General features: G+C 37.0%; 1 protein-coding gene and 1 long non-coding RNA gene across 35 annotated transcripts in view; one reads left to right on the forward strand and one right to left on the reverse strand.

Moving 5' to 3' along the window:
- DLG2 (discs large MAGUK scaffold protein 2) overlaps positions 1-16325 on the forward strand; it is a 1055145-nt gene that overhangs the window by 685671 nt on the left and 353149 nt on the right. For all 31 annotated transcript variants that reach the window (XM_065049757.1, XM_065049758.1, XM_065049759.1 and 28 more), the window contains one exon: positions 13935-14059. In XM_065049757.1, the coding sequence (XP_064905829.1) occupies positions 13935-14059 (125 nt within the window). The remainder of the gene's footprint in view (positions 1-13934; positions 14060-16325) is intronic.
- Positions 1-16325, reverse strand: part of LOC110364928 (uncharacterized) — a 66218-nt gene that overhangs the window by 40778 nt on the left and 9115 nt on the right. For 3 of the 4 annotated variants that reach the window (XR_010469788.1, XR_010469789.1, XR_010469787.1), the window contains exon 3: positions 5916-7296. This is a non-coding gene — a long non-coding RNA (uncharacterized LOC110364928). Of the gene's footprint in view, positions 1-2716; positions 7297-16325 lie in introns of those variants that run through there. The other variant, XR_010469786.1, reaches the window with a different exon arrangement.

Genomic DNA, 16325 nt, shown 5'->3' on the forward strand with positions numbered 1-16325 from the left:
ATGTTTATCTTTCCTCATTCTAACAGCTCAATATAGTCTGCTGATATTAAGCACAGGGATTTTAGGAGTGTTATTTGTGAGGATTTTAGCATGTCAGTAGAGTAATGTTCAGTGTCCTTCAGAACACACTAAAATTCCTTAGCACTGAAGGGGGTGCAATAATTCTCTCTCCTTTAGGGGGAGAGTATGGGAATTAGAAGTCTTGAAATTGCAATAATTCATGTGCATATTCATGACAAAAACAGAGAAAAAAAGTTTCCCTTCTAGGGGAACTTACGAATGTTGAGTTAGCAATAAGTTTTATTTCTACTGAAATTGCTTTCTTCTCTGAATTTATCCAATACTGTTGAAAAGTAAAGTTAATGTAGGAGGCCATAGTATCAGGAGCATAGTACTGATTTTTCTGTGGCTATTTTATGAGTAAATTTTCAAATCTACTTGCATTGTTGAAGTATAGACACACAGCCCTTTTCCCTTTCTGAAGGAGAATTTCTTCCAGGTTTTATTTGGTATTGTGGGTTTACTGTCTAGGGGGGTGAATGTAGAATACATTGCAGGAACATAGTAGAAGTAGACTGATGTTTTTTTCATGTTACCAATAACAGGAATTTCAGCTTCATTTCTGAGACCTGCCACTCCTAAAATGGATCACCAAAAAAAAAAGGTCTTTAGTGACAGAAAAAGTACTGCTAATACTATGAAAACTAGATCTGAAACTTTAGGAATTCAGATAAAAGACTGGATTTTCAAAAGCATTTGCTTTTAGCCTGGCTGTTTCTTTTGAAATAAGTGGTAACTCTGTCAGACATCAATAGGAATAGTTTATTTCTTCTGAAAATTCCACTCATCAAACTTATGACTATACATGAATGGGCTTCTCTGTATAAGCAGCACCTGAGCGTGACCCAGAGGAATCTCAGGTTGTGGTCTTTCCATCGAGAGACTGAGATCAAGTGAAATTGTCTTCGTTGGCTTTTGTTTTTCTCCTTTAAAAGTGTACATTGGTCAACTTGAAGTCTGACTTCTATTTGTCTGGTAGGAATCTTGGCTTAGACTGTATGTTCCCCAGCCTGTCTTCCTACCACCTCCAAACAGGCAAAAGTAGCAGCTGTACAGCTGAGGAGGAGAGGACCTTCTTTTTCCATGAATCACAAAATCATTATTCTCTGCCAATGAATCACTGACAGCCACCTTTAAAATAACGTTACTGAACTTGAAAATTGTTATTAACTTATCCTAGAATTTTTTAATATGATTCAATATGATTCACTATCATGACACATAACTGAAGTAGGACATCGGAATTTAAAATTGCTTTAAATTTTGAGCAAAAGGTACTATGTGATATTTTATTACATAAATATTGTTGGGAATGGTAGTCTAGTTCTGTTGCACAGTGTTCTTGTGCATTTATTTATATATGTGCATACTGTATTCAGCACAATACCAAACATTTTTTAAGTGTTGATATAAACAAAGGAACAGTGAATCTTATCTCAACTGCTTCCGAGAAGGGCAGGAAAATATTCCCTAGGGAATGTTTTTGGCCAAGTTTGATAAACATACCTGGTTAAAGATTCTTCTTCCCTTCCTTTGTTCAGAAGGACATCTGTAAAACTGATTTTTCTAATGTAAAGGAACTCTCACTCATATGACAAAGATAATTTGTTTAGTTTCAAGAACTCAAGGTACAGTTTCACCTGTGAGTTTCATCTGAATTTCATAGAGACCATGCCATGAAAGCCTCCGCACTTAAGAATGTAAAGGTACAATTCTTGGAAAAGGAATTTTTGTGTAAGGACTTATCCATGCAAAATGTTTAAATATCATGTAACTCTTAAAAAAAAAAATTAGAAGGGAAGTTTTCAGTGACTGAACTATTCTTAGGCTGGTAACAAATTTTGAAAACTTATTTTATATTTATGGCACTGGTATTTCATAGAGGCAGAGAAAAATTCAGTTTGGAAGGAATTTGTGGAGGTCATCTAGTCCAAGTTCCTACTCAGAGACAGACAGTTTGAAGCTGTGTCAGATCGTTCAGGGTCGTAGCCAGTCAGGATTATTAAAAGTAAGAAACAAAGTGGACAAAAACAAAATTCCTGAAATGTATTCAAAGTGGACACTAAAATGAAATGTTACAATAAAATAGGGTCAGCACAAAACTGGAAAATTTTATTAGATTTAGATGTGTGTCTGTGAAAAACATTAATTAATTGAATCTTATAGAATCATATAGAATACAGAATAGGGCAACAAAGATGCTGAAGGGAGTGGAGCATCTCCCTTATGAGGAAAGGCTGAGGGAGCTGGGGCTCTTTAGCTTGGAGAAGAGGAGACTGAGGGGTGACCGCATTAATGTTTACAGATAGATAAAGGGTGAGTGTCAGGAGGATGGAGCCAGGCTCTTCTTGCTGACAACCAATGACAGGACAAGGGGTAATGGGTTCAAACTGGAACACAGGAGGTTCCCCTTAAATATGAGAAGAAACTTCTTCTCAGTGAGGGTGACAGACACTGGAACAGGCTACCCAGTGAGGTTGTGGAGTCTCCTACTCTGGAAACATTCAAACCCGCCTGGACACCTTCCTGTGTAACCTCATCTGGGTGTTCCTGTTCCAGCAGGGGGATTGGACTGGATGAGCTTTTGAGGTCCCTTCCAATCCCTGACATTCTGTGACTCTGTGATTCTGTGATTCACAGAATCATTTTGGTTGGAAAAGACTTTAAGATTTATCCTTCTTTGTATTTCTTCTCAGTTAAATCTACAATCGAGCATCATGGGGCCTGAAATAAAAGACTTAAATATTATTCAAAATAAGAAAGTGTTTCCAAAGCTTACTTTAATGTGTATTAAAATAGAAGGTAATGATAAGGTCTGTGTGCTTATCCACAAGAGTAGTGCAATGATGGCAAGGTAAGTGAAGCAATAGCAAGAATATTCAGTTATTCACCTTTGGAATTTGTGCTTGAACTTGAAAGCCTTAAGGGCCTTTTAGTTCATTAGCAGTTTAGCTTTTTCTTCCAGCTTACATGCCCCGAAGATCATGATTTTGAATAAGGACAAAAATTAAGAGCTTTACTCATGCATTTACTTTGATGTAGGGTTGCATAAGAGTTGGAAAGAAAATATTACCAAAATCTTATGCTGGATGTAAACATTCCAGAATTTTAATCTAAATATATATATATATATATTTTTTTTGGTAAAGAAACATAATCCAATAAATTTCGGGACTATATGTTAAAAATATGCTAAAAATAATCACAAGATGAGAACAACTAATTATACTCATTTCATGTGAATATGACAGTCAAATGGAAAAAAAACAATGACAACAAAATAGCTTAGACAATACTTAGACAATAGCTTAGAAGTCTAGCTTACTCTAGCGCCTTTAATATTCAAGGAGTCTCAAATTCCCCTAAGTGCTTTACAAAGCAATGCTATAGTGATTGTGCGATCTGTCCAAATAAACCCATTTAGGCACACAGGAGTTTTTTAACAAAAAGACTTGGAGCTACAAACTGGTTTAACCAAGGAGTTTTCACATAGGCTCAAGACATTCACTGGGGTTTTCAGAGCACTGAATTATCAGCAGAAAGGGATGAGGGGTGTCATCCTTCAGAGAGGATTCAGCAGTAAGAGTTTTGTACTTTGCCTTGAATTGCTAGCACTATGAAATGCCATTTGTTTCCATAGCTTCGGTAAAATGAGGTTTCAGTTCCCTAAGTCCTTGTACAGAACGTGTCTGTCTAGTTCTGTCAGAGAGTTACATTTACACGTCTCATTTTCTTCAGTTTTTGCAGATAATTGCGATGTGAAAGCTTCAGGGATGATCATGTCAAGGTTTTAAAAGTAGCCTCCCTCTTGAAATTTTGTTCTTCTTCTACTTCCTGTTAGTGTTTTACTCCTATTTTTTACCTCTATTTTTACTCCTATTTTTTTCCCCTCTGCCCCCCTCTCCTTATGTCTAGTTACTATTACCACTTAGTGGGTGCTTTCCTTGCCTTGATCTGAATTTTTCACTTTTGATTGTGTAGTCCTGGGAGTTCAAAAAGCTCTCAGGGTCTGGTTGATGAGAAGTCTAATGCTGGCCTGGAGTGACCCAGTATGACAAAGAAAGATTTTTTTCAAGTGAATTGAAACTTTTCGCTCCCCAGAAGAAGCATTTGCCTCCTCTAAAGAACATGTATCTGTGTTTTGATGAAACATTTTGGATATTTACTTTTCTCCCATGCTTCTTTTCAGTTACTCATCAGACTGTGTTATCTGTGGCATTTGTTTGCTTTCATTGTATGTAGCTAACTAAAAGAGGACACATGTTCCATAACTTTTTCTGTAGGAGACAGAATAGGCAAGGTTATGATGGTCCCATGATATCCCTACAGATAATACTGAAGAAGGACGAGAAACACATTGAAGGAAAAAGCAGGTGCTCAGAAGCTGTTAATGTGAGTTTATTATTGAGACAAAATAGTGAAAACCCAACCTGAAGAGAGTTCACGTCTGTCTGTTTGCATCAATCTACATACAAGCAGAGGACACATTAGTATTTTTACAAGAGATTTCGTTCCTTGTCTAGATTTGCTGGTTTACAGTGTTGTAGATTTCATGTGTATTAGGAAAAAACAAATCCATGGGATCTTTTTTCAAATTCTTCTCCTTGAATGCTCTACTTCAACTGGACAGAGCTGAGAGAACAATATCACTCTACAGATAACGAGTGAGAGTAAGCACACAGATCAGTTGTAGCTGAAGTAGTTGTAGTTGAAACAGTTGTAGTCGTGTGTATTGTGGTTTTGTAATGAATGTGCTGAACCTGATAAGGGGCTTGAAAACAACAAATGGCACCATGAGAGATGAAAATCTCTACCATATGGAGCATAATATAACTATGGAGTCTCAAAACTCTGGCTCTGGGGAGTGTGCCAGCATACGTGGGAGAAGTGAGAATTTCATGAATTATGTTACTCTTGAGTAGATTTGAAAGTACAAAAGAGTTCAAAAGCACTGTGATAAATATGCAGATGTCCTTATTCTCTCAATGAGGCAGAAATGTGGCTTTGATGCTTAGGCTTTGGAAACTTGAGCTTTGGATGAAACACAGTAGAAGTACAATATAATATAGCATGTGCAAATACCTGAAAGTGTTGATGGAATGATTTAAGACTAAAGAAAGGATTAGATGCGGCAGGATTAGATTATTCTAGCATTAGAGAGGGAAACAGCCAGAGAACTACATATTGTATGGCAGGAAACAGTTTGGTAATTTATCATGTATCACTCTTTCTTCAGAACATGAAAACAATGCTAGTATAAATGCCAGATTGTGAAAGAATTGTAAAGCAGAATCCTGTCTTTTCTTGAAGATCTTGCATCCTTGAGTATGTGGGTTTAACTAACACTTTCTATCAAAACCCTGAATTGGTTGAAAGGGGTTTGCATATTATAAAATCACCTGTTCATTTCAGTGGGATGAAGCGTTAACTTGTTAAGCTGTTGTTTGCAATGTGGCTGTGTTTAACGGGGCACGGTTGAGTGATGGGTAAAACACCCCCAGTATATATGTGCTGTTAAACTAAGAATGGCTGAGTGAAAGGTAGAAAAAATTCTGCATTGCATCACTGTTAGATTAATAAAGAGAGTTGTATTTTTTAGACAAGTAGTACTTTGCGGAGAAAAAAATAATTGAACAAAGCCTACAGAAGTACTTAGCACCCACTGATCTTTCCGGTAATCTCAGATGATCACCCTCTTCTTGGACTTGGTATATCTAGAGGTACTCCCTCTATATAACCGTCTTTGGTGCCAAACTATGTAATCTTAGCTGCTCCAGCATAGGGAAAAATAGAAAGCCAGTGAAGGAGTATTTCAGAGCAGCAGCAAATTCTGGTTTTATCTAATCCTCACATACCTGTCAATTGGAGTCAGAGTTTTCAGTCATCTGTCTCATTTGTAGACCATGTTACTTGATTCACTCTGCTTGCCCCACAGCTCTTCTGGTTGTTTTTCTTCCCTTGTCTCTTGCCAAAAAAAAAAAAATTAATTCCCTACAATTTTCTAAGCTTGACTCATACTCAGCTTTCACATTCTCAGGCTGTTGAGTAGTTCTTGGAGAAATGTAATATCATAGAACATGGGTGAATGTGGTTTATGGAAGGAGGTGTTATTTTTTTTGTCTAGTGGGAGAAGGTGTTGAGTTTTTTTCATCTGAAACGGAAGCATCCTGAGGGAAGAACCCTAAAGGGAGCCAAAGTTAGTTGGTAGCAGCCTTAGCCAGGACTCAGGTACTGCTGTTTCGTAAAACTGGTTTTGTTATTAAAAAGGTATCTTGTGAGAGATTAATTTGGGACATAACAAAAATTTGCTGAGTATTCCAATAAGACTGTTTTGAACATCTGTAGAAAACAACTATTAGTTTTGTATTTCACTTTTTGTAAGTTTTCAGAAGTATGACTTCACTTCAGCAGAAATGTAAAAATTAAAAATGGGTATGCAGCGATCAGAAAAAAAATACTAAAAATGTATTTAAAAGTCAAATTTCATATTATGTGTCTCAGAGTATGTTTCATAGCTCCAGCAAGGTACGTATTTTTCCACCATCTGAAATAAACTCAACAGTAGTTCATGCATTAATGTTTTCTCACAGCAACATTTACTTGCTGCACTAGACTTGAAAAGTAAAAACAAGAAAATGTCCTTTTTAACAAAAATAGCATAATTCCTAAGCCAACATCGCCATCAGAAAAGGGTACATTACTTACAAAGAGTAAGAGCCCTGCCTATAGCAGCCAAAGCTGAAAAGCTTTAGCATTTTGATATATGGCAAATTTTGAAATTCTGTCAAATGCATACCAAGCCTACACTAACTTCAGAGGATATAACTTACCTTTGTATTAAAGTATTTGGAAAATTTTGCATAAACAAGTGAAAACCAGCATTACTTCGATTGAAGAAAGGTGAGGATTTACTGAACCTACAGATCATTACTGCTTTTAAAAAGCTGAAGGATAATTCTATTCTAAAATTCAACAGGCAATTTCTTTTAAATGGTATCAAGTAACAAAGTTGATAGGGCCTTTTAAATTTGTAACAATGAAAGACAGAAAAAAAATATACCATGTATTTAGGGTCGAGTCACCTATCATTTTGTGAGCTTTCTCTTGACTAAACTTGCTCTGACAAAACATGCAAATTTAGGCAGCAATTTATATTTTAAAGACATCTGTAAAAGACGTTAGAGAGAAAACCATTCCAGAAATTTGTGTGTGAACAACAGAGCGGAGGTAGGAAACCTACAGAAAAAAAGAAAAAAAAAAGAAAAAAAAAGAAAAAAAAAAAGAAAGCTTTAGATAAAATTTTAGTGTTTTAGGTACACTATTAAGAATAAATAACATGGGCAATGTTTTTGTGTTGTCTTTAATGCATAAAATACTGCTTCTTGTGAACATGTGATTTGGTAAGAGAAGATTTTAAGTCTCAAAATTTTATAGGGGAACAGAAGAAGAATTATCACCAGATTACGAATCACAGATTAAGTTATTTATTATCTAATTAATCACTTTTCCCTATTACTTTTGTTCAAAAGTTTGCAGCACTTTGCAGATGTATTTCATTACCACCTTTCGCCTTCCTCCTCTCTTCCCCAAATAATAAACTTTCCACAAAGAAACAGCAACAAATTTGAGCTCACAAAGCCAGCAAAGGGCAAGAATGCTGATTCTCTTTTACATGATTTCACAGAATCACAGAATCGACTGGGTTGGAAAAGACCTCAGAGATCATCAAGTCCAACCCTTGGTCCAACTCCAGTCCATTGACTAGATCATGACACTAAGTGCCATGTCCAGTCCCAGTTTAAAAACCTCCAGGGACAGTGAGTCCACCACCTCCCTGGGCAGCCATTCCAATGCCTGACCACTCTCTCCATAAAGAATTGCTTTCTAATATCCAGCCTAAATTTCCCCTGACAGAGTTGAAGCCCATGCCCCCCTTGTCCTGTTGCTGACTGCCTGGGAGAAGAGACCAATCCCCACCTGGCTAGAACTTCCCTTCAGGTAGTTATAGGGAGTGCTGAGCTCACCTCTAAGCCTCCTCTTCTCCAGAGTAAACAAGCCCAGCTCCCTCAGCCTCTCCCCATAGGGCTTGTGCTCAAGTCCCTTCACCAGTCTTGTTGCTCTTCTCTGGCCCCGCTCCAGCACTTCAATCTCTTTCCTGACCTGAGGGGCCCAGAACTGAACACAATACTCCAGGTGTGGCCTCACCAATGCAGAGTACAGGGGAAGGATCACTGCCCTTGTCCTGCTGACCACACTATTTTTGATACAGGACATGTATGGACTTCAACACTTCATACACAAACAGGTGTGCTGTGACCACTCTTAACTTCACCTGTACTTACTGATAAGCAGCATTTCTTAGGGCCTAATGAAAGGATCATCACACATTTCTGTGATACTGTGTTTGGATTTGGGTTTTCTGGGAAACAGTAAAACAATCTTATGTCAGGGAAACTTGATGTCCCTACTTGGGCACTAATCTTGAAAGCTGTGGGAAGTACTGTAGGATGTTATTTACATATTACTATTTATTTACTGTTTGCATAGTTCAGCACATTGCTGCTTTGTTACATTAACTTATATTCCTTAACAACTGAGCAAAATGGCTCTCTTAAACCTGTAAGTTAAAAAAATATTTAAGCAAAGATCATTTGAGTAATAGAGGTCGTGGGAGTATGTGTTGTCACCCAAAACATCTTTCTCTAATGGACATTTTGCTGACTGATGGACTCCCTGACACAGGTTTCCTGGTACACTGCCACGACAGGGTGAGGTTGCAGCAATAGTTAAGTGAATTCCATGCAATTAACATCTATTATTTTTCTAATTTAAATGCCAGACAGCTTCAAAATCGTGTTGCTTCAGAAGGTTATCAGAAACTCTTTTAGGAGCACTGAAGTAATAAAATCATTCAAAAAGGGTCTGTGTGAAGCTGGTGTCAAACACTGAGTTCTGCTGTCACCTTGCTAATTAGAATAAAAAAAAAAAAAAAAGGAAAACAACCCCTATGTGAACGTGGTGTGTTTACTTAGTGTGGTAAAATACTAATGGCTTGGTTGTTATATAAGAAAAACTCAGTCTGCCCTTGATGTGCATTTCTGATTTAATTTCTCCTTTTGGGCATATATTCTTCTGTGATTTTGTTAAAGACTGAATGACATTACACCATTTGTAATCAAACTTTGCTCTAAATCAAAATATAGCTCTTGAGAAGGAAAAAAAAGAAATAATGAAGTATATGAAGCATCTGGAAGGCTGTCTTCCGTGGAGAGTCGTAATGTCAGAGGAAAATAACTTCAGTGCTCAGTGTTGGCTTAACTCTGTTTCTATGCAAGTCAGTGTGGAGCACTTCCGAGGGTTGCTCTCTGACAAAATAAAATGCTGCAGCTTATGAATATGCAGCCTGCTATATGGCTGCTTATGGTGGCATGTAAAAGAAGAAGAACACAAGATGAAGGCTACGTAAGAAGAAGAATGAGCCTCATGGCCTTCTGGCTACCCAAAACCACTACCTGCTGGGGATTCTTACTTTCTTTTTTGTGATTTTTATGTTGGCATTATAACAAGCCTTGAGGGAAGAGATTCAAACCCTCCGGAACTTGCAAGTTTTATTTTCTTACCTTAGCATGTGAATCATCCATCATCTTATTCTGACCCTAAATGTTGTGTTCCAGTGTTGGCAGAAGGTATAACACCAGTAACATGAAGTGATACTGTCTCAGCTGGAAGCTGTCTGCCCCTCCAGGGCCAGAAGAATTACAGCTAAGCTTCTTCCCCGCTCAGGCTGAGCTATAAAGAACTCAGGTGATCCTTGTTGAGGTGCAAAGTCCCACCTGAGAAAGGTATAAAGGACACTGGCTTGTGTAGTAAACCTTTAGTACTGACCTTCCCTTTGGAGAAGAAGAGGAAGGAGGCCTCTGAGACTAGGAAATTATTTTGATTTGGTAGTTTGACCTACATTTCTTTGTTTGAAAAGTAAATCTGAGCCAAAAGAGGAATTTGAACTTGAAGGTAAATCCTTGAGAAGCATGAGATATCCATCAAGAATAGGAAGAAACTGAGGCAATGTTTTTTTAAGCGAAGCTGGGTGTGTTGTAGGATGTTAAGCCTTTTATCAGGATGTGTATATGATTGAGGCCTTGCAACAAAAGGTGGGGAAGCTAGTAAGAAACTAAACTGACAATTAAAAAATACATTCATGCATCTGTTGCTGAGCAATTTTATGCAAATCTTCCCTGTATAGTCTAACTAATTATATGAGGGTTTTATAGTAGTAGAGATTGAGAATTTGGACAAAGACATGCAAGATTCAGGTCAAGAGATAATTTAGCTAATATGAATTCAATATGAAATTATTCATCGGGACACTTATGTTTGGACACGCAAATAATAATGTTTGAGGAATGCTATTAAAGTTAATAGGCCTGAGACTTTTCCAGAGATTTTGTCCCCTACATATTTTTGGGATTTTTGGCTAAGTTCCTTCTACCAAAGAATCCTGAAACAAAGCAGGCAAACATACTTAGGCTTAAATTTGAATCTCAGTTTAAAAAGTATCAATGGAGAATCCCAAAGAAGGAGAACTTCTATTGCTTTACGCCTCTTCTCCCGTGTATCGGCTGCTATTAGTTCTTACTAAACGTTTATCCACATTGTCACCAGGCCTCTGAGCTCACTGTTAACTTGATTAGTAAGCATCCAAGAGAAGTAAAGCTCAGAATAGAAAGAGGGCAGTAAATTAACTTGACAGATATTCATGGGGAACCACTCCCAAACATGAGCATCAGCATGAGAGAAAATGTGAATGTTCCTCCTTGGAAAGTGCAGTGGCTAAGTGATGGTTCGGCTGTTGTTTTGAGCTGAAGGAAGGCAGATATTTTCAGTGGTTAACATGAAATGACAGGGAGACAGAGATATAACAAGAAAAGCTGTGAAGATAATTAACACACTATTTTTTTTCTTTTCTGGTATGGGGACAAAGAAGGGGGAAAAAGTAAGGGATAGGGAGGTAACCCTTGAAGAAAGGTTCAGGAAGTGTTGTGGTAGTAGGCAGCACTTAATTAGAACTTGGATTTACAGCTCAGCTCATCAACTATGATGAGTTTTTAATAACAACCATGAGCTGATGTACCTGCACATTAGTAAGATAGAGCATGAGGAGAGAGAACTGAACTACACATCAGTATTGCTGTTCAGAACTGAAATACAGTAGCTTTTAACCAGAATATTTCTGTTGCATTATTTTTCAACCCAAGGCTCTTAAAAGGCCGAGTAACCCATGAGTGATAGTAGTCTTGCCTTTAGACCTGTTGGCCATGAGCTGGAGCACAAAGAGAGAAGATTTCTTTTAGTGGAGCTGATGCAGAACCTCCAAGATCCACGGCGAAATAAATAAAGTGCAATTGCTCTTAGCTTTGGCAGTGCTGTTTCTGGTGCAGAAAGCCTTGCAGAGATAGACCTGGCTTTGGAGCCAGCTACTGTCTGATAGCTTGTAGATCCTGTTGATCAAGTCAAGGACTGCAGCCGGAATAATTTCTTGAAATTTTCTGCATACAGAAGTGCCAGTGAGCGGTGCTGCCTGGTTCTTTTAAAAGGTTATTCCTAAGGGGCATCATTGGAATAGTCTTGCAGTATAACTGATGCACATTTATGGATAAATGTCAAGGGCTAACACTGATTCTCCTCTAGCAGTTTTACCACATCACTGCTTACAGTCAGAATTGCTATATTTTTTAGCTCTAAAAACTTAATGGAAAAAAGTATAGTAGGAGGAAAAGAGTGCAGGGAAAAGTCTGAAACCTTTTCAGAAATTATTTCCTGCTAAGAAATCTAATGAACTTTACGTGAAGAACTGTAACAGCTAAGCACACCCCACATAACAGGCAAGATTTGATAGTTTTTAAGGCTCTTTAGGCATGTCTTTTTATTATGATATAGCTGTTAGTGCTCCCTAACCAACTAAAAATTATGTCCAAATTTCTCCTTGCTACCCTGCTTTCCTCTTCCCCTATCAAGTGCAGGTTTTGAGGATTTAGAAATGCACTTCTCTTCAGACACACAGATTATTGCATATTTCCTCAATCTATTTAGGAGTAAAGACTAAACCCAACAATTTTATTTTCAATTTTAGAGCTCTTTCTTTTCTTAAAAAACATGTATTACTACTTCAAACTTTCTAGAAATTTGTCCTTGGTTTTACTAATGTTCTAAGGCTTTTGTTCCAGGCTTCCTGAAGTGTGTATAAGTACACATTTTTTCATTCTTATGTGCTGGAAGATTAGCTCCATTAATAATACGACATGTAGAAAAACTTACAGGAAAATATTCTTAAAGTATTTTTAGAGTGCATGTTGGTGTATAGTGCACTGTATAATTAGGTGTGTGTTAAAATATTGGGAAAATAACCTGAATCTGAGATGATCTTAATGATGAAAAGGAGATTAAATCAAAGATTTATAATGCTGGCCTGGAGGTGTTTATTAACTCTACAGAAAATATATACAGAGTGTTTCAGTAATATAATGTTTCTCGTATTATAGCTAGCTGAGAACTATTAAGATATGTGTAGTCCTAAATCCTTCTCCTTGGATTATAAATTAGTTCAGTACTGAAAATTTATTCACAATTATATGCTGATAGCAGAGCTACAGATTGCGTGTACATCTCTAGAGTAATGAGAACTGCATTGCTTGTGAATGTAGAATACTGATAACAGAATTCAGCATTGGACACGCTGCAGGCAGGCAACAGACAGGCTTTTGCACACCAAATGTGTTGCATGCCCGACCTACTAATTGAAGTGCAGCTCAAAAATGCAGAAATGAGATATGATTTAAATTAAAAAAAAAAGCAGAGAGGTGCTATTTTTCTTAGTACCTTTTCTCATTAGGACTGAACCGGATACCTGTTCACAAGCAGGAGTCAAGGAAACAAGCTCCCAATAATCTGAGAAGTTGACTGAAGTATTTTTAGCACCCTGAACATATTTCATCCACACAAGTGTACATATTCTGCAATATCAGTAATGTTACATCACTGTAATCTGCCTAAATATCTACTATTAAAACACTTTGGGATGAGAGAGAATTAGAGGATCAAGTATTACCTTGAATTTATTCAAAAGAACTTCTCTGATAAATGTGAATCTATACAGAATAGCATAACAACTAATACATACTTCCAAAAAAAAGGTTAGAATTGTGGGTTTGAATTGTATGTGAAACACAGTGACTTAAGTTGCCTGTGTTTGCATGTGTGTACATGCCTATTTATCTTTCATTATATTCTCACAAGCAGTAAAAGCAGTAAGTAGGATTATTGACTAGACTCTCGTGTCTCCCAAATATTTCATTCTAGCAAATCAGTAAGATGAAAGAAATAGTCTTGTTTTGAATATTTTTTTAAAGCATGTGAATCTGAGCAATGCTTATTTTTCAACAGAAAATGGTGTACTAAAATACTTTAGAGCTAAATCTATTCACTCTTTCTGTTCATAAATGACAGTGGGTTTTAATGTCTTTTTTCAAAGCTCTTAAGTGTTTTTAGCCTCTAGCTCTCATTGACTTGGATAAATTCATATTAGAGTTCAGATGCTAATTTCTGTGACTGCTTTTATAAACAATAAAATTTAGGTTAAATTCTGCTTCTGTTGAAGCATCCATTAACTCTGCCATTAACTGGGAAATCTTTGTGTTCACAGTCTTTGTTCTTTAACTGACAATTAATATTTTCTGACTGAGTCACCTGCCTTCAAGTACGATGTTGCCAAATAAAGTGCTTTCTTTAAGAAGTAAGGATATTTTGCTCATGCACTGCAAATAATTTCTGTAGAAGTCTAACATCTGGTGATACATTTACTTTTTATACTTTTTCAGGGGAATTCTGGCCTGGGGTTCAGTATTGCTGGAGGAACAGATAACCCACACATTGGGGATGATCCCGGGATATTCATTACTAAGATTATACCAGGAGGAGCTGCAGCAGAGGATGGAAGACTCAGGTAAAAACTAACTCATTACGCATGTTTGAGAACAAAATGCATCATTGTTATAAATTATTATGTAGGAGTCAGGTGCAAACTGGGTCTTTCATGGGGCCAGGGTAAGTAAATGACATGACTAGCCTCCTTGCTGCCAAGGTAGGAGAAATGATTTAAGCAACTAAATAAAGTTAGTTAAGTCCTGTATAAAAGGACATTTGCTGGTGCCACCTCCAGCTTTGTACCAGTCATTTCATTTAGTACAAAAAGCAATACGGAGACAGGAGGAAGAAACAGGCAAATCAGCATGAGAATCTTCTCTGCTTGGTCTTTGTATGTTCATGACTGCAGAATTATGCCTTGGTCTTACACATTAAGTCTACCAAAATTTCCCAAACTACAGAGCCATTGCTATAGACTCATAGCTATTTGTAGACACTCCTTGTTATTTGGCTGCAGCGGTGAGGTGTCCTCACCTCTGTTTGCAAATGTTGTTTTGCTCTGGGAACATCTAATGGCTATTCTCTGCGTCCTGAGTCACCTCCAGAGTAGTGATTGCTGTAGCTCCTGAAATGGCTGCAAAGGTCACTTGGAAGTTGTGGTTCTGAAATGCACGGTAGCACGTCTCCTAAACAAGAGGAACCCCAGAAGTGCTTGTTCTTCTCTTTCTGTGTGCACTGAATGCAGAAAGGCTTCTGTCTATCACAGAGACTGTCCTCCATCTGCCTGTTGCAAAGCCTGGTGATGCTCCAGAAAGGCAATTTAGCTAGAAAGACCTGGGATAAAATTCCGAAGTTTTCATGATCTCAGCACTGGAATCTAAGTTCTGGGAGCCTTTGCCAAAAACAGATGGTCTAAATTTCATGAAATGTGACCAGATGGCAGCACTAACTTTTTTTTATCCAAAGCTTTTTCCTTTAATTCCGAGTTAAAAGTAGAGATAGTTGGCCAGTTTTTAGAGCAAGTTTTGGATATTTCTTATACTCGGTTAGTGATGTGATTTTGTAAATGATTCTTATTTTTACTGTGATAGTGGTGAGGAGTCATGGTGATTGGCAGTGACTGAAGAATTTATGGTCTAAATAAGATTGTAGACAAAAGGAATAGGAATAGTCTCACATAACTTTATGACTAAAATGCAGCTCTCTAGCCCTGAGCTAGTCATCTTGGTCTCCTAAGAGTGAAAAAAAAACCCCAAGCATTTCTAGGTTGTGATTAATCTCATCCTAAAGTCAATGTCTAAAACAGAACAGAAGATTCATATCTGAAAAGGGTCTATATTTTCACTGGTGACTCAAATGAAAAGGAGTTTCTTCAACTGGTTCAGCTCTAGTGATCTGTTCTGTAAAAGTCTGCACTGGGCCAGATGAGCTTCATGCAAAACAGAGCATGAGAAAACAGCAGTATTTGGAAATTGAGCTATCAAGTTTGACATGGTGAACAGCATACAGGAGTCTTAAACCTGCATCTGCTTTTCTACAGATAAGAAAGAATCTCTTGCAAAAATGAATAATATCTTTTCAACAGAGTTTTTGATTACTTATGAAAGCTTTTCTAGCTTAAGCCATTAAAAATACAAAAGCCGTTGTAGTATTTGTCTCGCTACCTTTTATAAAACCAACTATTTCACAACCATTGCTATATTAATGAACTACTGTAAATTTAATTCATGATCATTTAGTAATTACAGTATTGGAACTGTCTTAAACCTTCTAACCCCACAAAAGTTAGCACACTAATGCAACTCCTTAATCCATATTAAGATTATAATCCATATTAAATTAGACCTGGCCCAGTGCAGACAATTACAGAACTTTGTGTTTTGCAATAAAAGTTCAGTAGTACAAGTGTACTAAAATTGGCTAAAATTCTCAGAGTGTAGTATTTGTTAGCACATTTTGAAGTAAAATGTTATAAATGATAAACATGTATTTAGCATAATCTTTTTTCATATTCTCATTTGTAAACATAGTTTACACCAAACTCCTCTCTTGTTAATACTGAAAATCTGGATGCAATGAATTCAAATTTTATCTACTGAACTTTTTTGCTTCAAAGAAAACTGCAAGAACCTTGAAATATGTTTCTGAAACTGCCATTAGGGATATGGATTGACTTAATCCTATGGGGATTACACTAAATAATAGGAAAAAAAAAAATATATATATATATATATGTATTTTAGCTGAATATCACACGGTATGAATTATTATGCAGTGTGGAGTTACGTATGCTCCTCAATACTCAAAGGAGGGTCGTTGTTTTTTTTTTTTCTGTGCAGTTTCCC

Source organism: Columba livia, chromosome 1, assembly GCF_036013475.1.
Source record: "Columba livia isolate bColLiv1 breed racing homer chromosome 1, bColLiv1.pat.W.v2, whole genome shotgun sequence".
NCBI classification, from domain to species: Eukaryota; Metazoa; Chordata; class Aves; order Columbiformes; family Columbidae; genus Columba; species Columba livia.